Source organism: Hemibagrus wyckioides, linkage group LG17 (genome assembly GCF_019097595.1).
Source record: "Hemibagrus wyckioides isolate EC202008001 linkage group LG17, SWU_Hwy_1.0, whole genome shotgun sequence".
Classification (NCBI taxonomy): domain Eukaryota; kingdom Metazoa; phylum Chordata; class Actinopteri; order Siluriformes; family Bagridae; genus Hemibagrus; species Hemibagrus wyckioides.
This window is the reverse complement of record NC_080726.1, coordinates 22,814,313-22,837,501: the sequence shown is the minus strand read 5'-3', so window position 1 is coordinate 22,837,501 and position 23,189 is coordinate 22,814,313. Positions and strand designations below refer to the sequence as shown.

The 23,189-nt window shown below is 41.5% G+C and overlaps 3 protein-coding genes across 5 annotated transcripts; 1 reads left to right on the top strand and 2 right to left on the bottom strand.

The window, feature by feature from the left end:
* Positions 1-503: 503 nt before the first annotated feature.
* On the bottom strand, positions 504-11,174 carry acad8 (acyl-CoA dehydrogenase family, member 8). The gene is made up of 11 exons (XM_058412915.1): positions 11,016-11,174; positions 8,906-9,006; positions 8,540-8,709; positions 7,329-7,438; positions 6,704-6,780; positions 6,474-6,611; positions 4,544-4,679; positions 3,449-3,546; positions 3,193-3,345; positions 2,628-2,730; positions 504-1,655 (listed from the first exon to the last, which is right to left on the bottom strand). The coding sequence occupies exons 1-11, from the start codon at positions 11,131-11,133 to the stop codon at positions 1,600-1,602; spliced, it is 1,260 nt and encodes a 419-aa protein (XP_058268898.1). The 5' UTR covers positions 11,134-11,174; the 3' UTR covers positions 504-1,599.
* thyn1 (thymocyte nuclear protein 1) lies at positions 10,615-17,075 on the top strand. 2 transcript variants are annotated; one of them, XM_058412921.1, is made up of 8 exons: positions 10,615-10,633; positions 12,894-12,959; positions 13,051-13,226; positions 13,311-13,379; positions 15,631-15,723; positions 15,803-15,898; positions 16,123-16,273; positions 16,828-17,075. In XM_058412921.1, exons 2-8 carry the CDS (start codon positions 12,908-12,910, stop codon positions 16,878-16,880), a joined length of 690 nt encoding a protein of 229 aa, XP_058268904.1. In that variant the 5' UTR covers positions 10,615-10,633; positions 12,894-12,907; the 3' UTR covers positions 16,881-17,075. The 2 variants fall into 2 exon arrangements, with proteins under 2 accessions (XP_058268904.1, XP_058268903.1); XM_058412920.1 differs by lacking the exon at positions 10,615-10,633 and adding an exon at positions 12,552-12,570.
* Positions 17,076-17,193: 118 nt separating this feature from the next.
* Positions 17,194-22,799, bottom strand: vps26b (VPS26, retromer complex component B). 2 transcript variants are annotated; one of them, XM_058412917.1, is made up of 7 exons: positions 22,652-22,669; positions 22,094-22,410; positions 21,851-22,007; positions 19,288-19,452; positions 19,008-19,183; positions 18,348-18,490; positions 17,194-18,249 (listed from the first exon to the last, which is right to left on the bottom strand). In XM_058412917.1, exons 2-7 carry the CDS (start codon positions 22,314-22,316, stop codon positions 18,127-18,129), a joined length of 987 nt encoding a protein of 328 aa, XP_058268900.1. In that variant the 5' UTR covers positions 22,317-22,410; positions 22,652-22,669; the 3' UTR covers positions 17,194-18,126. The 2 variants fall into 2 exon arrangements, with proteins under 2 accessions (XP_058268900.1, XP_058268899.1); XM_058412916.1 differs by having other exon boundaries at positions 17,195-18,249; positions 22,094-22,414; positions 22,652-22,799.
* Positions 22,800-23,189: the final 390 nt, after the last annotated feature.

Genomic DNA, 23,189 nt, shown 5'->3' with positions numbered 1-23,189 from the left:
ATAGAGAAAAAAATCTACTGTATATTATACCTATTACCTGTTGACCGTTAATATTCCCAATGGACTCAATGTTAAAAGATTTATGACCCTAAATATATTAAAGATTATTCTATAGTGGTGAACAGGGATTTACAGACAGTTTGGAAGGAAAAAAATGGTGAGTGAATACATCTTTTGACACAGTTTGATCTGAAGTGTGCTATTAAACCTTTTTCAGTATACCTTTTGTTTGTTTGTTTTTTTGTTATCCATCTTCCAGACACAGAAAAGGATCAAGATGCCTTGTAAAGATCATGTCCATTTGTTATCCTTTTGACTGTCATGGGTCTGCTCCAGGCACTTAGCTGAAGAGAGGACTAGTTAACTAGTTAGAAAATACACACATCCTCAGAGGGAGCGTAGTCTCAGGTGATAGGGGGAAAAAGGATACCCCTGCCATCTGGATGAGCTCTGAGCATGAGTTTAGGCTTCTGACTTTTATCAGGAGTGCTAATATTGATTACAGGGATGTGAAGAACGTATATTAGTCCTTTTTTACTTGCAATTTAAAACAGGATTTTATTTTCACTGATCAGGTATAACATTGTGAGCAGTGACAGGTGAAGTGAATAAGACTGATGATCTCATCATGGCACCTGTTAGTGGGTGGGATATATTAGGCAGCAAGTCAACATTTTGTCCTCGAAGTTGATGTGTTAGAAGCAGGAAAAATAGACAAGCGTAAGGATTTGAGCGAGTTTGATAAGGGACAGATTGTGATGGCTAGACCACTGGATCAGAGCGTCTCCAACACCGCAGCTCTTGTGGAGTGGTCTGCGGTGGTCAGTATCTATCAAATTCTTTAAGTCCTGTAAGTTGAGAGGTGCGGCCTCCATAGGATCTGCTGCTAACATCCTGGTGCCAGATACCAGAGCAAACCTTCAGGGATCTAGTGGAGTCCATGCCCTGATGGGTCAGGGCTGTTTTGGCAGCAAAAGGGGGACCAACACCGACAGCCAGGCACTGATGTTGGACAAGAAGCTCACAGTTTCCACTCTAATTCATCCCAAAGGTGTTCTATGGGGTTGAGGTCAGGACTCTGAAGTTTCTCCACACCAAACTCACTCATCCATGTCTTTATGGACCTTGCTTTGTGCACTGGTGTGCAGTCATGTTGGAACAGGAAGGGGTCATCCCCAAACTGTTCCCACAAAGTTGGGAGCATGAAATTGTCCAAAATGTCTTGGTATGAAGCTGAAGCATTACGAGTTCCTTTCATTGGAACTAAGGGGCCGAGCACAACACCCGAATTCAATGATTTGGAGGGGTGTCCCAAAACTTTTGCTAATATAGTGTATGTGGAATGCAGTAACTACTCAACACTGGAGTTTAATCAAACACTTGATTTTTTTTGTTGGTAATTTGTTCTCCTACAGCATGTCTTGTTAGAGCAGGACAAATAATATGGAATATACACCAACAATACACAATATAGACATATTTCTAGCTACAAACAGGAAGCTTCACTCCAACTTCTCTTTCATTATGTGATTCATTAAGGATTAGTCGCTTCCACTGTAACAGAGTCCATGATGAGCTTCTGAAGTCCTGATTTCACAATCAAGACTCAGCCAGTAAGTTTTTGGAAATGATCATCCTCATCACTTCATTGGTTCCTAAAAAGAACAGGAAGACAATTTAAGCTATAAGATATAAGCAAAAAAAGTATGTGAACAATTAACTATTTAACTAAGCATCTCGCTCCAGTACTACGAAGTCAGCAGTAGTTGTTCCTACTGCAGGTTGCCATAGTAACAAGGTTTACCAGTGGGCGGAGAATTTAACATTCCAAATCAATTTTCTTACCACTAAAATGAAACATTCTGGAGGAACATTTGTATAAAAGTTTGTATTCACAGTTATTACGGTGGCAGAGAAGTGCAAAACACAATAACAACTCCAAAAACCCAAGGAGAATTCAGACAAAGCTGAACAGGTAGGTATAGTTTGCAAATGGAATTCTTCCCTCTGATTGGACGGGACATCTGTCACTCAGGATATACAGGAAGTAGGAAATTGTGTATCTAACTTGATTTCTTGTACGTGTGTATATTTTTCTTTCGATAGCGCAACTTTAAATCTTTTAAAGAAAATAACTGTATATATTTATATTCATAAGAAAATGGAATTCATTCGGCTCTACTGTGAGGAAGGACGTTCATATGGCGTGATGTTGGATATACTGATAGCGTATCATGGCGTAAAGATTAGTTTACGATCTCTAAAAACACACCAGGTATGTTTTTAAGACCAAACTGTTCCAGATTAAAGGATGTAAGGAGCGCTATAAGAGCAGAGCTGTGTTCATACACACACCAATCCACTTTCTACTGCTGCAGCTACTGCTGGACTTCCTGTAGATCCTGAGTGACAGATGTCTCGTCCAATCAGAGGGAAGAATTCCATTCGCAATCTATTCCTACCTTTTCCACTTTGTCTCCTTGTGTTTTCTGATTTGTTATTATGTTTTGCACTTCTCGGCCACCGTAAGTTATTCATACACAATCATGTGACAGCAGCAAAAATGCATAAAGTCGTCGCCTTTGAACGTAGCATAAGATTACCGACGTTTTACGTCATGGACTTGCCTTCTAATATCTGATGCACTCGGATATCCCGAACAAACTGTTGTACTGCGTAGTCCTTGAGGTAGCCATATCCACCGTGCATCTGCAGAGCCTGGTTACATATCTGAATTCGAAGGAAGAAAAACAACAGTTATACCATGACATCATATTTAACATCCTGGACAGTACTGGGCTATATGTGATATCAGAGTCCACTTAGATGGACAAGGCTATAAAATATTCATAGAAAACTATACGCTCTATAGTTTACTTTTCTGGCATTTATCCAGAGCGACTTATAATTTATCGCATTTTATTTTATACAACTGAGCAATTGAGGGATAAGGGCCTTGCTCAGGGGTCCAGCAGTGGCAGATTGGTGGACCTGGGATTCGAACCCACAACCTTCCGATCAGTAATCCAGCACCTTCACCTCTACCACATCCCCATATACACTAGGAATATAAACAATACAATATTTCTGGCAATATGCACACTAGCCACTAAAATCTTTTAATTTCTCACACGTTTTTAACAATCAGAACATTATTCTGTATTAAATGTATCCTCATTTAGCGACGCTCACCGCAAAGCATTCATCTGTGGCGAAGAGTTTTGCCATGGAGCAGAGCGACACAGCGTCCGGTCTCTTCTCCTGCAGAGCCATGGCCGCCTGACGCACCAGCAACCGAGATGCTACCAGCTTGGTCGCCATTTCAGCCAGCTTAAACTGCAGGAACTGAAACCACATATGAAGATATTACTTACATGGATATTACTTACACAACTGCAACTATACAGCATTTCAAGATGCGAACGTAAATCACAGACAGACTCTTCACCTGACTGTTCGCAAGAGGTTCCCCAAACTGTTTGCGAACACGTATGTGGTCTCGGGCAAGAAGGACAGATGCGTGAGCAGCTCCGAGAGAGCAGGAAGCTGTGGAGTCAGCACAAGTTAAACTCAGTAATTTGCTGAGGCAAAAAATAAATCAAAGAACTCGCTTTGTTCGAGCGTCCATATATAAATATGAATAATTATATACAGAGGCGGAGCAGTGCTCAGCACCTTCGCCCCGCACCTCTGAGGATCGGGGTTCGATTCCTGTCTCTCTTTTCCCTGTGGTCAGGGGTTTCCTCCAGATACTCCAGTTTTCTCCCTCACCCCAAAAACATGTCTGTTAGGCAGATTGGCATCTATGAATTGTCCAAAGTGTGTGAAAGTGTGTACTATAATGGACTGGCACCTCCTCCAGCATGTCCCCCACCTTGTTCCCCAATCCGCCTGGATTAAGCTCCAGGTTCTGCATGTAGGATAAGCGCTACAGAAAATGGATGGATGGACTGCAAACATATGTAGCATTTTTATACATTCTTAAGCTCCAAAATTACTGGCACTCTTGGGGTAAGAAACAATATGCATTACACGGCTTATTAAAAAAAAATGTACCATTTAGGAAAAGTCACTCTCATACCAATCTTTCTTTCTTTCTTAGCAATGCCACATTTGCCTTTTGACAAAAATTAAAAATAAATAAATAAATAAATAACATCTCAACTGTCTTGAAGCATTACAGAAGCACAGTGAGGAAGAGGAGGAGCACAGTTTACCCACTTCTACAACAACAGGGACGATACCAGAGGCTTTCCTCAGAGCATCATCAAAATACAGCAACCTCAACATATGATAATAATAATAATATCAAATATTAATATCTTGGCTGCTCATTTTCATGGAAGTTTTGATATTGATGCTAAACTTGTATGTTTTTATGAATATTTAAGTTAAAAGTGACCACATGGTTTAACAAGTTCTCAAATCCCTACAGATAAAACAGAAGAGACTGAGATGGTCCATGAGAAAAGCAGCCTTGAGTATGAGGAGAGTGAAGGCTGAAAGGTTGGTGGCCTGCACGGCTCGTCGTCAGCTAACTCACCGATGTTAATTCTGCCTCCGTTGAGGCCGTGCATGGCGATGTTGAAGCCCTGTCCCTCAGTTCCCAGTCGATTAGCCACAGGAACCGCACAGTCTTCGAAGATTACTGCTCTTGTGGGCTGCGAATTCCAACCGACCTGCAGAACACAAGCAGCTGGACTGAAGCTGTGTCCCAAATGACATACTCACTTATGTACCATGCCCTATGCACTCTACCCCCTAGTGTATGAGGTTCAGAAGGGTAGTATCACCTCAAATGGAACACTAACATTTTTTCTTCTTAGTATAAGTCGCATATAATGCGACGTTGCTTCAGTAGCTGTATGCAGAATACATGTTGAAATATAGAATCACCCAACATGAGCTGACTTAGAAGACATTTGGAAGATGTCGTGTCCACCAGACTGTTGTCGGCCATTTGAACATTGAACGTTCTCTCATCAAGAGTCAGTGCCTCAAGTGCGTAGCTCTGCCTCTCCTCCACTACGCAAAGCTGCGAGAGTTAAGTGCATCATTCCACACTTCATTTCTCGGAATAAGTGCATCAGGTCCTTAAAGTGCACTTGTTGGAATTTTCAGTGTAAAAGACTCACATTGTTGTTGTTATTGTTTCGGCTGCTCCCTGTTTGGGGTCGCCATAGCAGATCATTTGGTCCGCATGCTTTGATTTTGGCACGGGATTTACGCCAGATGCCCTTCCTGACCCTCCCCTCCCATTTTATCCAGGCTTGGGACCGGCACTGAGAGTTAACTCTTCAGTAGCTGGGTTAGGAATCGAAACCATGGCAATGAGACCACCAGGAGGCTCAAAGCCACTACTCACACTATTTATACAAAAATGGCCTAGAATATATAAGTGTATAAGTATGTGATTTGGATTGCAGCTTGAGTATCACATTACCACCCTCTAGTGGCACAGAAGAAGAACTGGAGTTTTTTGTGACTTGCAAGCCAACAATTGCAAGAACAGGATTCTTCTCCTACTAGTGAATACACACACATGTAATTACTTTCTGTGATGGCTGTATGAATGGAAGAGGGCTTTGGCCTTCTTCTCATATCTGAGGTCATTTTGAAATATTTAAAGCTCCTGCAAATATTGTGGATTTTGCTAAATTGTGAAATACTACAGGACTGCTAGCGGGGAAATCAGCAAAATACACAGCTTTCGGTTCAGAACAACATCCGTATTATAAAGAAGACGAGTAAATTGCACTGATATGGAAAAGTAGTGCTTCATCTCTTTACTGTCATTTACAAAGACAAGAACATAGTAATGGAGAGTGTGGGAAAGAGGTAAAGAAGCGAGTACAGGCAGGTTGGAATGGGTGGAGAAAGGTGTCAGGAGTTCTGTATGATAGAAAAATGTTGGTGAAGGTGTACAAGACAGTGGTGAGACCGGTCATGCTGTATGGTTTAGAGGCAATGTCACTGAGGAAGAGACAGGAGTCAGAGCTGGAGGTAGCAGAGCTGAAGATGTTGAGGTTCTCTTTGGGAGGGACACGGTTGGACAGGATTAGGAACGAGTACATCAGAGGGACGGCTCATGTTGGACGTTTGGGGGACAGAGTTAGGGAGGACAGATTAAGATGGTTTGGACATGTTCAGAGGAGGGAGAGTGAGTATATTGGTAGGAGAATGTTGGACATGGAGCTGCCAGGCAGGAGGCAAAGAGGAAGGCCAAAGAGGAGGTATATGGATGGAATAAATGAGGATATGAAGCTAGTGGGTGCAAGTGTTGAGGATGCAGAAGATAGGGATAGGTGGAGAGAGATGATTCGCTGTGGTCACCCCTGAAGGGAAAAGCCCAAAGAAGAAGAGGAAGGAAGACAAGAACATGAGGTCAGCTGATCAGCAGATGTAACCTCGATTTTAACAAGACAATTCAGGGGTATTTTTTCAATGATTTCCTCCCGAGGATCATGTCTTACCTTCTTCTCCTTTTTACCAAAACTGAGTCCTGGAGTTCCTTTCTCCACCACCAGACAGGAGATGCCTTTGGAGCCTTTTCCTCCAGTGCGACACATGACTACATACACATCTGTATCTCCTCCACCACTGATGAAGGCCTGATAGGGAAATCACACACACACACACACACACACTTGTAAAAACGTTCATGATTACTCTTCACAGCATGATGACCTCCTGATCTCAGTACCTTGGAGCCGTTCAGGATGTAATGGTCTCCTTGGAGCTTTGCGCTGGTTATCAGTGACGCTGCATCACTTCCACTCCCTAAAAGAAAAAGACAAAATAATGTTATGATAAAGATGAGTTAAAATAAATGTTGATACACAAACTAATTTCCTTTCAATAAAGAATAGAGCACTGATTATTATCACAGGGTTTAACTCCAGCTTCCTGTTTTTCTTATAGGATATTAAAATCACTCATGAAACAACATAAGGCAGATTTTCCGAGAAGAATTTGATGCCTGCATGTTTTTGGACTGATTAAAATGAACGCTTAAAATGATCACTTCTTCTATCACCACAAAACTGTCTGAGTGGGGCGGGAGTTACTGCTCTCTCCCTTGTCAATCACAGCAACGCCAGCCAATCATGTGCTTCTGTGATCTCGTGTATGAGAAAGAATGCAGTTATCCAGTCTTCTGTAACTATTTCAGATTCCCTCATCACCGCATATACCATTACAGTAAATCATCTCATCATATCTCTAGTCCAGATCTGATATATACAGGTTTTATTGATGTCATCAGTTCATTCGAAAGATTTTAGTCTTAAGAATCGTAGTGTACTGATAAACCTCTATGTGTCCCCTACCAGGCTCAGTCAGACAGTAGGAAGCGAACTTCTCCATGGAGCAGAGATCAGGACAGTACTTCTCTCTCTGAGCATCGTTACCGAACGTGTCGATCATCCAGGCACACATACTGCAACACACACAACAAACCTGCATTCAGCTGATCCAAGTCAACAACCATGATTGCATAAATGCAGTGCAAATGGTTTAAATAACAGCTTGTCTCATACTATTGCAAAAAAAATAAATAAATAAATAAAAAGAAATCAGTAGGTGCCGAATCTAATCCAGTAAATATTGAATCCAATCCAGCAGGCTTTGAATCAGGTGGAATAAATACTAAATCAAATGCAGTAAATACTAAACTGAATGCAGCATGGTCTGAATTGAATGCAGTGGGTGCTGAATCAAATGCAGCAGGTGCTGAATCAAATGCAGCGGGTGCTGAATCAAAAGCAAAAAATATTCAGTCAAATACAGCAGGTTTTGAATCAAATGCAATAAATACTGAATTAAATGCAGTAGGTGCTGAATCAAACACAGTGAGTGCTGAATCGAACACAGTAGGTGCTGAATTGAACGCAGCAGGTGCTGAATCGAACGCAATAGGTCCTAAATCGAATGCAGTAGCTGCTGAATCGAACACAGTAGGTGCTGAATCGAACGCAGCAGGTACTGAATCGAACGCAGCAGGTACTGAATCGAACGCAGCAGGTACTGAATCGAACGCAGTATGGTCTGAATCAAATGCAGCAGGTGCTGAATCAAAAGCAAAAAATACTGAGTCAAATACAGCAGGTTTTGAATCAAATGCAATAAATACTGAATTAAATGCAGTAGGTGCTGAATCAAACACAGTGAGTGCTGAATCAAATGCAGTAGGTACTGAATTGAACTCAGCATGGTCTGAATCGATCGCAGCAGGTACTGAATCGAACGCAGTAGGTGCTGAATCGAACGCAGTATGGTCTGACCAATGACCAAAAAGACCAGTGATGGTGTGTGAATGCCACACACAAGGCATTTAATTATTCTCTGATTTGCTGGGAAGCTTGGGACGGATAGAGGAGCGTCTTCACTGTGGAATCTGCATCATTAGCCAGGTGTCAAGTCCGGCAACCCGTGATAGCCGGGAGTGACTAACAGAGTGTTGGTGAGTTTCTCTTTATATTTGTTTATCTGTAGCTTTTAATAGAAAGCACAAGCACTGAACCTTAAAACACATACTGACTTGTGAATGCTGATATAGGCCGTGGTGCTCGCACAGCCAGTGGACAATGCCTCAAAGATGATGGTCGTGTCGAGACGAGACAGTCCTGAGCCCCCAACATCTGGCTGCACATAAATTCCCCCAAATCCGAGCTGGGCTGCTTTTCTCATGGTTTCCATAGGAAAGATTTCCTTTAGAACAATATACACACCATGATGTGGGTCTCATACAGCAGGACTATGGTTTAGATAGATAGATAGATAGATAGATAGATAGATAGATAGATAGATAGATAGATAGATAGATAGATAGATAGATAGATAGATAGATAGATAGATAGATAGATAGATAGATAGATAGATAGATAGATAGATAACAGCCTCTTACTTTCTCGTCCCATTGTGCCATGTGTGGTGCCATTTCATTGGCAGCGAAATCAAACGCCACTTTCTGGAACTCTTTTTGCTCATCTGTGAGACCTACAGAAGCTAAAACAAGTGAAAGAAACTTTTGTAAAGAATTAAAATTGTTTAAACGAAATATTTGCATGTTACTAGAAAGCAGTAATGGGAGGTACAGCAGTATAAAACATGAGAATTATGCAGAGAGTCATGCATTAGCCCTGACCACGAGATAATCATCAGACTGAACATATATTCATGAAAAACTTAAAAATTTATATGTCTCTGTGAACATAAAATATGGCACGTCATTACAGTTTTTCATTGTTGTGAAACTGCTGTGGAATAAGAGAAATAAAACCTACAGGTTTTTAACATCTGAACTGTTTTTTTCACAGGGTTAACATTTTCTCCTCATGGAGCACCATGTAAATCCTCCTTGGTTGTTCTGAAGCGTCCTGAGACTCACAAGGACACTGGTGTATAAAATCCAGCACCTAGGCATGCAGACTGCTTCTACAAACATTTGTGAAAGAATGGGTCTCTCTCAGGAGCTCAGTGAATTCAAGCATGGTACCATGATAGGTTGCCTCCTGTGCAATAAGTCCATTCGTGACATTTACTTATTACTAAATATTCCACAGTCAACTGTTAGTGGTATTGTAACAATTGTGAAAAACAGCAACTCAGTTACGAAGTGGTAGTCCATGTAAAATCACAGAGCAGGGTCAGTGCACGCTGAGGAGCACAGTGCACAGAAGTCACCAACCTAGCTACTGACCTCCAAACTTCATGCGGCCTTCAGATTAACTCAAGAACAGTGTGAAGAGAGCTTCATGGAACAGGTTTTCATGGCCGTGCAAGCCACCAAGTGCAATGCAAAGCATCAGACGCAGTGGTGTAAACCACACCATCACTGAACTCTAAAGCAGTAGAGAGGTGTTCTTTGGAGTGACCAGTCATGCTTCTCTGTCTGGCAATCTGATGGACGAGTCTGGGTTGGGCGGTTGCCTGGAGAAGGGTACTTGACTGCATTGTGCCAAGTGTAAAGTATGGTGGGGTTGTTTTTCAGTGGTTGGGCTTGACCATTTAGTTTCAGACATGTTGTGGAAGGTCCATGAAACAATTTATTTCCGTATATCACTTACGTAACAAGAGATAAAGAGTAAATATTTGTTTTCTTCCCAGACACTTTCTTTTCTCTCGGCTGAAATCAACAGACAAAACGCTTGTACTACACTGATAAACTACTCTGTCCTTACAAAGCATCGATTATGTGATCTCTTTATGAATTTTTAGTCAACAGGAATGAAGGAACGTGTTGTTTCGCGCATGCGCAGAACAAATCGTGTACTGATCGCGTTGTGACAGCGGTGACGCTCTCAGCCCTGTCACTTACTCAATTTGTACTGCGCAGGCGCGGAAAATGCTTCAGACTTCTTGTCTGAAGTATGACGAAACGATTTACGGCAGCTTATTTATATAATATAAATATTATATTATATAATATTAATATAATGTTATAATGTGTTACAAAAACCTGAGATTCCGCACATGCGCAGTGTGTCCGGGCCGGCTCGAGTAGCGACAAGCCCTAGCAAGCGGCCGCCTGAGAAGTGAGAACGCTGATTGGTTGAAGCAGAGAGGCGTGTCTCTTACGTATACGGAAACCAGCATAACTCTTCTTAATCGTTCAAGCTCACGTTACATGCAGGTATGAAGGTGAATAGTTATTTAAGTGTTCTTCTGCATCCCAGACATCCTGTATTACATTATATGCCAAAAATAACAGGATACAGACGTTTACTATGGTAACCCCGAACCGGCTTCATTTCTGTTCAGGTTCAACATGGGAGTCAGTTTTACCCAGTGATCACGAATCATACACACTGTGTGGATACAAACATACAGTTCTGGATACTGTGTGGATACAGAACACAAATTTTCTCAACTGGACACACAATTATATCCTGGGTCAAAAGTATTCCAGAGTGACCTGAGCTGCAGATCACTATGAGCCTTTATTACTTCATCACTTAGGTTAAAGTGCATTATCAGCCCCCAAATCCTCTTCATTTCAAGAGAGTTTTACTTACGATCAATGCAGGCTGCGATTCCTCTCCTCTGTCCACTGTTAAATATTAAACTTCTACTTCTGTTAATGCGACATGAAGCGGATCGTACAAGCCGCCAAAGAGACGAAGCCGCCGCCATTTTGATCCACGGACTCAGGGTCACAACTCAGGGTTGCCAGATACACGCGAAAACGAGCAGCAAGACGATATTGATATTTACCTGCTATTCCAGTACTCAAAATTTACCCATTTTAAAATTATTTTACACTATAACACAGTAAAAATACTTACTTCACAAATCAGGAAAAAATCATGTGCGCCATTATTTTACTAATAAGATCTTACAAACATTAAAACCACTGACAGGTGATGTGATTGACATTGATTATCTTGTTACAATGGCACCTGTCAAGGGGTGTGATATACTATATTGACAAAAGTAATGGGACACACCTCCAAATCATTGAATTCAGGGGTTGGGCTTGGCCCCTTAGTTCCAGTGAAAGAACAAAGCAAGGTCCATAAAGACATGGATGAGTGAGTTTGGTGTGGAGGAACTTGACTGGCCTGCACAGAGTCCTGACCTCAACCTGATAGAACACCTTTGTAATGAATTAGAGCGGAGACTTTGAGCCAGACCAAAACTTTCTGACCTCTCATTAGCTTAAAACCTCTTATCATGCATCTTAAGGAACGATAACATGACAGCACATGCTGTTTTAGGACAAATAATCAACAACCGGACGCCCCGAAAGTCTGGAAGTGTTTCAATCATCTAATAACACAGCAGTTTGTCAACAGATATGCATGATATTGCCAAAGGTTTTGGGACACCCCTCCAAATCATTGAATTCAGGTGTTGTTTTTCAGAAGACTGCGAGCCAGGCCAAAACTGGGACGTCTGCCTTTACATGCACATGAATGTAATATGGAGTTGGCCCGCCCTTTGCAGCTATAACAGTTTCAACTCTTCTGGGAAGGCTTTCCACAAGGTTTAGGAGTGTGTTTATGGGAATCTTTTGACCATTCCCCTAGAAGCACATTTGTGAGGTCAGGCACTGATGTTGGACGAGAAGGCCTGGCTCACAGTCTCCGCTCTAATTCATCCCAAAGGTGTTCTATCAGGTTGAGGTCAGGACTCTGTGCAGGACAGTCAAGTTCCTCCACACTAAACTCGATCATCCATGTCTTCATGTTCCAAAAACGTTTGCTAATATTGCCGTCAGTTCCATCGCTCTGGAGATCACAGATTAGTTGAGTTTAGTGGTTGCTGTAACTCAGCAGGATTGTGTCATATATCTGCATTGCATTATGGAAATCTGAGTCCAGAATTTGTTGTCTATTAATTCCACACTGGATTTCACCTGGAAAATGGTCAGTGAGGAATGAAGCAATAAATTACCACTACGCACATGAGAAATATTTCAGCATTTAAATGTGCTTCCTTTCTTTTAATGGCATTTACGGTTCATTACCGTCTATTGAGAGGGATCTACCCGCTAAAGCCGCGTATCTGGCAACCTGATCAAGTTGGTGAAAAGGTGCTCACGGCTACTGCTGTTGTCAAGAAAAAGGGGTGCGTTAAGAACGTCAAGTGTGCGCTAAATTTGTTCATACTGCAAGCTAAAAGAGTCTTTTTTTAAAGGAAACTTTTCTCGTGAATTTATGTTATCCTGGTCGCTAATATTGGAGATTTTCTGTTACACATTATTTGTGCTGATGTTTTAAAGTAAAGGTCAAATTTTTTTTTATTAATTAATTGTGGAACTAAACGCATCCTGCGCTTTTGGAGAGGCGACACACTTTCACGTGCACGCTTTAGCACATTTCACTACAGTGCCTGTGATAGCAATTTGGTCACTATATAATTGTTAACTTTAACATATTTTAATTTTGTAGTTTTTGTGTGAAACATGGCGCCAAAGAAGAGATCTCGAGGTCCTGCCATAGCAAATAAAGCACAAAGTAAGCAGCTGTTGGATAATGAGCTTATATTATACTGTAGGTTTGTGGCTACAGATGAAAACAGATGTCAACAGATGTTTTGATAATGCAGGTAAAGATTTATCTGATGCTGATGCTGAGGATGGTGTAGAAGATGGTAAAAGAAAGAGAGTAGCATCTGCAAAAAAGTCCCAGAAAAGCACATCCTCAGAGAAGAAAGCTTCTTACAGCCACTGGCTGATGAAGTCTGAACCTGAGAGCCGGATAGAGAAAGGCGTGGATGTGAAGGTAAACACCAAGACCCTCCCGCTTACTGATCATCTACATATTTTACCAAAAGTAATATCCATTTTCCTTAATGAATGTTTGCAGTTTGGAATTGAGGACCTGAAAGTGCTCCCCAATCAAACAGGCTGCTGGGACGGAGTGAGGAATTATCAGGTAAAGGTGATGAGATGCAACTTGTCACCATGAAACACAAAACTTTCTGACCTCTCATCAGCTTAAAACCTCTTATCATGCATCTTCCCTTCCAGTTTAAGGAACAATGACATGACAGCACATGCTGTGTTAGGGCAAAATAATCAACAACCGGACACCCCAAAAGTCTGGAAGTGTTACAGTCATCTAATAACACAGCAGTTTGTCAACAGATATGCATGATATTGCCAAATGTTTTGGGACACCCCTCCAAATCATTGAATTCAGGTGTTGTTTTTGCGAGCCAGGCCAAAACTAGGACGTCTGCCTTTACATGCACATGAATGTAATATGGAGTTGCCCCGCCCTTTACAGCTATAACAGCTTCAACTCTTCTGGGAAGGGTTTCCACAAAGTTTAGGAGTGTGTTCATGGGAATTTTTGACCATTCCTCTAGAAGCGCATTTGTGGGGTCAGGCACTGATGTTGGACGAGAAGGCCTGGCTTGCAGTCTTCGCTCAAATTCATCCCGAAGGTGTTCTATGGGGTTAAGGTCAGGACTCTCTCATCCATGTCTTGACCTTGCTTTGTGCACTGGTGTGCAGTCATGTTGGAACAGCCAAACTGTTCCCACAAAGTTGGGAGCATGAAATTCCTTTCACTGGAACTAAAGGCCCGAGTCCAACCCCTGAAAAACAACCACCTGAATTCAATGATTTAGAGAGGTGTCCCAAAACTTTTGCCAATATAGTGTATGTTTTATATTGATTAGAATTTTTTTATATCCATTTCTACATAGATCTAATGTTTTGAGCCTTGCAAAACAAGTATACTGTAAACAGTTACACTGCAACCAGTCATGCCCTCACTTTCTCCTCGTCTCTCTCTGTCTCTGTGTTAACTCATGTGACCAAGAAAACAAAAAGGACCTGGTCCAGAGTTCTGTTACAAAGCTCTGACGCTGGACACTCCTTCCATAAACGCTAAAGAAACATCTTACAGAAAACATGCTTATACCAGCAACTTTTAATCTTCAGCATATCGCTATTTCTGTACAGCTTCCTGTCAGGTTCTATAGAGTTGATATAGCAGTGACATAGAACAGTTTTATTATTGTAATAATATAATATAAAGCTTTACAGCTGAGTAGTCAGACATTTTCATTGAGTCAATAGTGCAAATCAAAAGGTGGTCACACTTGTTATACACCGATCAGGCGTAACATTATGATCACCTGCCTCATATTGTGTTGGTCCCCCTTTTTGCTGCCCTGACCCGTCGAGGCATGGACTCCACTAGATCTCTCAAGGTGTGCTGTAGTATCTGGCACCAAGATGTTAGCCTCCATGGACCCCACTTCACAACTTACAGCACTTAAAGGAAACTTTTGATAGATACTGACCACTGCAGACCGGGAACACCCCACAAGAGCTGCAGTTTTGGAGATGCTCTGATCCAGTGGTCTAGCCATCACAGTTTGGCCCTTCATCAAACTCACTCAAATCCTTACGCTTGTCCATTTTTCCTGCTTCTAACACGTCAACTTTGAGGACAAAATGTTCACTTGCTCTCTAATATATCCCACCCACTAACAGGTGCCTTGATGAGGAGATCATCAGTCTTATTCACGGCACGTATAAGTGGTCATAATGTTATGCTTGATTGGTGTATGTAAGAAGTAAAACATTAAATGATTTGGTCAGCATCTACCAAATACAAATAACAAGCAATTTAAAGGATAGACGTACACTATATCCAAAAGTTTGTGGACACCTAACCATCACACCTATATGTGATTTTGGCTCCATTTGGTATCTGAAAAGGCTTTCCATTAGATTTTGTAGCCTGTGTCTATGAGGATTTGTGTTTATTCAGCTACAAGAGCATTAGTGAGATCACCGTTCCAGCTCATCTCCAAGGTGTTCAGTGGGGTTGAGGTCAGGGCTTTGTGAAGGATGCTCAACCTTGTCAAACCCTGTCTTCATGGAGCTTGGTTTGTGTACAGGGGCATTGTCATGCTGGAACAGGTTTGGGCCTCTTAGTTCCAGGTAAAGGGAAACAGTAACTATAGTATAGCGTTACTATAGAAATAGTAACGACTGTGTGGTCCAGAACAGTTTGGGGAAGGAGCACATATGGGTGTGATGGTCCACATGGGAGTGTACAGTCCAAACAAACATACTGTGTATCTTCAAAATAGCATTTGCTGTTCTGAATCCTTGGGTCAGTGAGTTTGTGTTAAGTGAGACATGACTGTGCTGGCGTCTTTCAGGCTCGTAACTTCATGCGGGATATGAAACTGGGTCAGCAGGCTTTCTTTTACCACAGCAACTGTAAAAAGCCGGGAATAGCGGGCATCATAAAGGTCAGTACAGCAATTGCTGCGTAACTCGGATTAAACACGCTTTGATATTTCTGTTAAAAATGCGCCATTGACGTTCCAGATTGTGAAGGAAGCGTACGTTGACCATACACAGTTCGACAAGAAAGACGTGCACTATGATCCGTCCAGCAAACCCGAGAACCCCAAGTGGAGTATGGTAGGGTCCGAGATGTACTACTGTATCTGTGAAAGTGCTTTCCTGATATTTTAATAATTTCCAATAACACCACTTCATGAACACGAATATTAATATATCTGAATCAACACCTGACCAATCAGAATTCAGCATTAAACACCTCTGTGGTATAAATATACATATGCAGCTGTTGTTTATAAGTACAGAGTAATAGGATTTTCTGTTGATGGACGTTTTGTGTGTAGGTGGATGTCCAGTTTGAGAGGATGACCAAGCGTTTCATTCCACTCACTGAGCTGAAGGAATATCACCTGAAGCACAAGAGCGGTGGAGGAGCGCTGAGTAACATAGCCCTGTTCACCCGAGCTCGGCTTTCAGTGCAGCCCTTAACCACAGGTCTCTCTCTTTTTGTGTCTAGAACTTGACTGAATTTAATGCAACATTGTGTGTGTGTGTATAAGAATACATACTCCCCCCAAATACATATTTAAAAATACAAAGATGTGTGTGTGGGAAATGTATGTACTTGAACAGGCATAACATTATGACCACCTGCTTAATATGGTGGTGTTCCCCCTTTTGCTACCAAAACAGCCCTGACCTGTCAAGACATGGACTTCACTAGATCCCTGAAGGTGTGCTGTGGTATCTGACACCAAGATGTTAGCAGCAGATCCTTTAAGGAGCCTCCATGGGCCCCACCTCATAACTTACAGTACTTAAAGGATACTTTTGATAGATACTGACCACTGCAGACCGGGAAGAGCTGCAGTTTTGGAGATGCTCTGATCCATTCGTCTATCCTTATACCTGATCGGTGTACAGTGGCAGTATATCAAATACCATGTCCAATTTTATTTTTAAAAAAGAATTCTAGTAAGGTTACTTAGATGTACAGTGATGGTTCCAGTGTTTGTCATCCTGACTTGTTTTTGTTTTTCTCTTTTCAGAGGAATTCGACTTTATCTTGAGTTTGGAAGACACAGACCCCCTAAAAGGATAAAAACTATTAAAGGTTAGATCCTGGATCTATGAAGCCAAGAACTATGAGAAATGTTCTTGAAGCCCATACTGACCACTAAGATTGATGATTATGGTTTATTAGCTGTTCCTCTGTACAGGGAAATGATGGTTAACGTTTGTATTCTTAAAATATATTCTATTATTCAAAATCAATCAGTAAACTTTCATCAAACAATCATGTCTCCTTCCACATCTTGCTTGCTTTTAATAAAACATTTTTGGATGAATAAACTGACCCCAAATTAAGCAAAGTTTATTCACAGTATGGCTCATTGTGCAAAAGTGCTTTTTCACTATTACAAAAAAGCTTGCTTGACCTGAGCGATGCTAAAATGGAAAGATAAAGAAATAAAACACCCATCAGAAATATGACCCTTATTTACCCATTGTTCCTAAACACCCATACAGAGGGTCCATATCAGATATCTTTGGACTAGATACATACTTTTGGCACATACATATACACAGAAGTAGAAAAAGAAACGAGAAAAGAAAAGAAACTCCATCAAAAGTATTAGATTTGAAAACGGTCATGTGGCGTTTCCTTTCAGTGATGCTGCGTTCAACTCAGAACCCAGGAGTAGGAAGGTGGAACATTTCTCACGTTCTGTGCAGGACATTTGTTAGCAGGAACCTAGCAAGCTACCTGTGATGAGTATTTAACTCCTTAAAACTGTGTGTAAAACTTTAACTCCTTAGAACGGTGTGTTGAAAGCCATCATCGGTCTAGACAGTTTAACACTACTGTCAGAGAATTCAAAATTCTGTAGACGGTCTCATATTTCCGTGTAGGAATTCAGGGATTTTTCCCCTAACCTGAAGTTTATAGCCTCTTCCCCTAATTCCAACACTACAGAATAACAACGTGTAAATCGATTACGAATAAACTTACTGCGAATAGCTTTCCCACCGAACACAAATCTCCCAGTGTTTACTTGAGGCTCGTTTTACCAGAACATAAACATGACATTAAAATAATTAGTATTGATTTGATCATAAAGATATGTATAAGGAATGTTTGGGTATTTTTAAATAGAAAGTTTTTGTACGTAGATTTTCTCCTTCTTATTTATAATTTCGAAGGAAATCTCAACAACTCAACATGTGTATGTGTAAAAATTGAGCACCTGGATGATATTCGTGAATGATTTGCTTTCCCGTCGATCCCAAACTCCTGTGCTGCTGAGCGTACAGGAAATAGAATTCATCTATAAACAACTAACATTTCATTGAACATTTTCATTAACCACAGCACCAGGTTTCGATCCCTCAAATCTCTGAGCAGCTATGGTGGCCTGTTGGGACATACTCCTCTTGACGATATCTCCTTTTCTCCACAGTGTGATTTCCTTCAGTGGAAAAGAGAGAGATTAGATTTCAAGAGAATAGATTTAGCCTTTTTTTTTTTTTTGCACTTCATTTCCGTGCTGCATGAAAGATACCGCACCTGCTGTTTGAAGTAGCGTCTCTCCTCCTCGTCTATCAGGACCAGGTTCAGATAATATCGCACAGAGTACTTCTTATTGACGTCTCTCATGGTGGGAGTCAGCTCGTAGCCGGCGAGAAATAACCGGATGGGGATCGATTCGCCTGAACAATACGAAAGATATATAATGCCGATCAGGCATTACATTATAACCACCTGCCTGATATTGGTGTTGGTCCCTCTTTTGCTGCCAAATCAGCCCTGACCCATCAAGGCATGCACTAGATCCCCGAGGGTGTGCTGTGGTATCTGGCACCAAGATCCTTTAAGTCCTGTAAGTTGCGAGGTTGGGCCGCCATACTTACAGGACTTAAAGGATACTTTTTATAGATACTGACCACTGCAGACCGGGAACACCCCACAAGAGCTGCAGTTTTGGAGATGCTCTGATCCAGTGGTCTAGCCATCACAATTTGGCCCTTTAGGTCAAATCACCTCAAATCCTTACCCTTGTCCATTTTTCCTGCTTCTAACACATCAACTTTGAGGACAAAATGTTCACTTGCTGCCTAATATATCCCACCCACTAACAGGTGCCATGATGAGGAGATCATCAGTCTTATTCACTTCACCTCTCACTGCTCATAATGTTATGGAAATAACCCACTGTCTTTGCTTTACCTCTCACTGGTGCTCCATCCATAATCTCGTACTTGGCAATGGTTTCGTTTTCATGATACACGCTGGGTCCCGTTCCCGTCGTCTCTCGCTTGATTATATCGATCTCCATGTGCTTTATTTTTATCCTCACAAGAAGGAAGTAGATCTTCCCCACAATCACGTCTTTCAAGTGATATCTATAAGGAACGAATGAAAGCGGATTTCTCAACACCTTGATCACCAGCTAGATGGTGGAAGAACATCAGAACTATAACGGTGGAGTATGAAATGTGCAACTTACTTGGATTTGTTGTACTCGAACTCAATATGCAGACAGTCTTCAATGCCAACCTCCATCTTGATAGAGGAGTTTAACTCGGGATACGTGCACAGCGTGTGCACGACGATGTCCATTTCCTTGGTGATGTTGTTCAGTCTGCGGCTTATCGTCGCACGAAGGAAGTATCTACAGGACAACCCAGACAAATGTGTATGTGACAAACTGTGATGCTGTAAATAAAAACAAATCCTCATAGAGGAAGATCAGACGTGATTTAGATTTGTAGCTGCGTCCTAAAAGTATCCTCTCAAATGGAACCAGAAGTAGGAGCTGTTTCTCTTTTATTGACATATGGTGATAAATGATGTTAAAGACACATAAAGCGATGACGCTAGCTTTGACAGAATACGGAAAAAAATTTTTTTAATTAAATCACATTGTGAGCTAATTTAACAGACATTTGTAAGATGTCATGTCCACCAGACTGCCCTCAGACATTTGAAAAGATTTTCTCATCCAGCGTCAGCACCTGGTAGCCCCGCCCACTTCAACTATGTAAGCAAAGCTGCAAGTGCATGAAGTGTCCAACAATACAAGAAGTGCTGTTACTGACAAATAATCAATCACCACTGTTCCCAATCACTGATCACCACTGTTCCCAATAATCAATCACCACTGTTCCCAATCACTGATCACCACTGTTCCCAATAATCAATCACCACTGTTCCCAATCACTGATCACCACTGTTCCCAATAATCAATCACCACTGTTCCCAATCACTGATCACCACTGTTCCCAATAATCAATCACCACTGTTCCCAATAATCAATCACCACTGTTCCCGAAAACCAATCACTGATCACCACTGTTCCCAATAACCAATCACTGATCACCACTGTTCCCAATAACCAATCACTGATCACCACTGTTCCCAATAACCAATCACTGATCACCACTGTTCCCAATAACCAATCACTGATCACCACTGTTCCCGAAAACCAATCACTGATCACCACTGTTCCCAATAACCAATCACTGATCACCACTGTTCCCAATAACCAATCACTGATCACCACTGTTCCCAATAACCACTGTTCCCAATAACCAATCACTAATCACCACTGCGTGTCCTACTCCCACATTTTCATTTTATTCTTTCTTCTCTGAGATATTTACAAATAATAAAAATGAGTAATATGAATAACTCATGAATTGTCATGAATGAATTTAAAAAAGTAAAAGTATTTCAGAATATGTGTACAAATTTAGTTAGTTTGTGCAGTGTTCCATGACCAAAAATGACTTATTTGTGCAATAAATAAATAAATAAATTATAATTTAAAAATATCTCTACATCACTATATTCTAGGTGAAAATCTTCCTTCTTCATTCATGTATGCTGATTTGTGATTAGACATATCACGATGAATAAAAATACACCGATGACCCAACTTCCAGACTGTTCTTTAGCTATTTTTTCCCATATAAGCGCACACCCCGGAGTGTTTTGTTCTTTACATAATGTTTGTTACAAGTCACAATATCTGTGTAATGCTATTCACACACAGCAGTCATATCGCCGCAAATCACCAGTCGCTGTACTATGAAATGGCCAGTAGGTGGTGCCACAGTAACAACGTTTATCAGTGAGTGGCCAAAGTATATGGAGCTTAATGCTGCATTCACACATACAATACGACTCGCAGTGACGGGGCCACCCGAGACCACTGGTGACTGGATGTGGGCGTGTCCAGCGACGCCACAAAGTGGCCGCAAATATGCAGTGATTGTGCAGCGACTACCAAGGACTTTTGCTTTTCATTCATCTCATATCACATGACGCAGATAGACACTGCTCAATATATACACCGATCAGGTATAACATTGTGAGCAGTGAGAGGTGAAGTGAATAAGACTGATGATCTCCTCATCATGGCACCTGTTAGTGGGTGGGATATATTAGGCAGCAAGTCAACATTTTGTCCTCAAAGTTGATGTGTTAGAAGCAGGAAAAATGGACACGTGTAAGGATTTAAGTGAGTTTGACGAAGGGCCAAATTGTGATGGCTAGACCACTGGATCAGAGCATCTCCAACACTGCAGCTCTTGTGGGGTGTTCCCGGTCTGCAGTGGTCAGTATCTTTAAAAAGTGTTCCAAGGAAGGAACCGGCGACAGGGTCATGGGTGGTCAAGACTCATTGATGCACGTGGGGAGTGAAGGCTGGCCCGTGTGATCCGATCCAACAGACGAGCTACTGTTGCTCAAACTGCTGAAGAAGTTAATGCTGGTTCTGATAGAAAGGTGTCAGAATACACAGTGCATGTCAGATCAGCAAAAGGGGGACCAACACAATATCAGGCAGTAATGTTATATACACACACCAGGTATATATATCTATATACACACACACACATACAAACACCAAATCTCCCTCTATTAGGTTTCATTTTTGAAGAACTGTAGTTACGTCACCCAATGATAAACATCGTTACCGTGGCAACCAAAATAGTAGGAAGGCCTGCTGGCGACTTCATAGCACAGCAACATGTGACTGTGTGTGTGTGTGTGTGTGTGTGTGTCACCTTAGTTTCACGTTCTGGCCTGTGTATGACTCGTATGGTTTCTCCACATGAGAAAACTCGAAGTCGAAAGACTGGGAGCTGGAAAGTTCTCCAGGTCGAGCCAGATCTTTAACCAGGGAAACAAAGTCATGGTGGTTCCCTTTGTCATAATACAGCTCTACAGACAGACAAACAGAGACACAGACTTTCAGGATACTTGATCAGATAAATAAATGTGTGGAGTGAAAAGAGGTGATCTCTCACCGATCTGCCCGAGGAACTCGATCTTGATGCCATAGTGCTCGAGTTTCTTGCCCGGGTTTTTCAGCGTGATGTTGACTTGACCGCTCACAGTCTCTCCGTCATAGAAAAGGAAATACTTCTCCTTTCTGCCATCTTCGCTCTTGTGCTCGGCTTTTTTCCTCGTCTCAGAGTCTTTCAGCACTATGTCGATGTCTGCGCTTTGGCCAAAGCCGAAAATGCTCATAGCTCTGAGTGTGTGTGTGTGTGTGTGTGTGAGTGTGTGTGTGTGTGTGTGTGTGTGGTTGCGAAACACTTGTAGGTCTTACTGAGCTATGAAACTAGCTGAAAATAAAGAAAACAAGTAGAGTTACACGAATAAACACCAGTGTAAAACACAAAAAAAAATAACTTCAGGTGTGTTTATCTGTGTATCTCAGTACACAGCGCGAGTCACCAAAACTGCGTGTAATTAGCAAAGGCTAGCGAGAGGGACATTTAAAAATAAAACTTTTATTTAATTCCACATCCTGACAAGCAATTATTATAATAATAATAATTATTATTATTAAATGTTAATACCTGAAAGTTTTTAGAATTTATTCTCAGGCGTCGGTTGTTTTAAAGAAGACGTGCTTTAACAAATGCCACAGGCCGCATCCCAAATGACTTCCTATGTCTCGTAGTCTGCACTGCGTAGGGTTACAAAAGAGGATGTGTCTATTTACTATGTAGTGCACTTCAATAAGGTGTAAAGGCCAGTTTGGGATTCGACCATTCCGTTACACGCTTCCGGGAAAGACCTTTGAGGGGGGAAATAAGAAAATTCAGAATAAAAGTCGAAGGGATGTTTCAAAATAAAGCTCCATGGAAATGCACGCGCGCACACACACACACACACACACACACACACACACACACATTTCATGTTTGTGGGAAAAAATGAGAAAACCCTGATAAACACACACACACATACACATTTTTTATGTTTGTAGGAGAAAACCCTGATGACACACACACACACACACATTTCATGTTTGTAGGAGAAAACGAGGAGAAAACCCTGATGAAACACACACACACACACACACACACACTTATACACATTTTTCATGTTTGT

Bases quoted from the DNA above. Each gene is read 5' to 3' on its own strand.
- thyn1 (XM_058412921.1), top strand. From the start codon at position 12,908: ATGGCGCCAAAGAAGAGATCTCGAGGTCCTGCCATAGCAAATAAAGCA. The intron at 12,960-13,050 runs GTAAGCAGCTGT...TTGATAATGCAG, and splicing joins CATAGCAAATAAAGCACAAA to GTAAAGATTTATCTGATGCT. The intron at 15,724-15,802 runs GTCAGTACAGCA...TTGACGTTCCAG, and splicing joins GAATAGCGGGCATCATAAAG to ATTGTGAAGGAAGCGTACGT.
- vps26b (XM_058412916.1), bottom strand. From the start codon at position 22,316: ATGAGCATTTTCGGCTTTGGCCAAAGCGCAGACATCGACATAGTGCTG. The intron at 22,008-22,093 runs GTGAGAGATCAC...GTCTGTCTGTAG, and splicing joins CGAGTTCCTCGGGCAGATCG to AGCTGTATTATGACAAAGGG. The intron at 18,491-19,007 runs GTAAAGCAAAGA...CGTATTGTTCAG, and splicing joins GGATGGAGCACCAGTGAGAG to GCGAATCGATCCCCATCCGG.
- acad8 (XM_058412915.1), bottom strand. From the start codon at position 11,133: ATGGCGGCGGCTTCGTCTCTTTGGCGGCTTGTACGATCCGCTTCATGT. The intron at 9,007-11,015 runs GTAAGTAAAACT...CACTTGTTTTAG, and splicing joins AATCGCAGCCTGCATTGATC to CTTCTGTAGGTCTCACAGAT. The intron at 4,680-6,473 runs GTAAGACATGAT...TGTGTTCTGCAG, and splicing joins TTGGTAAAAAGGAGAAGAAG to GTCGGTTGGAATTCGCAGCC.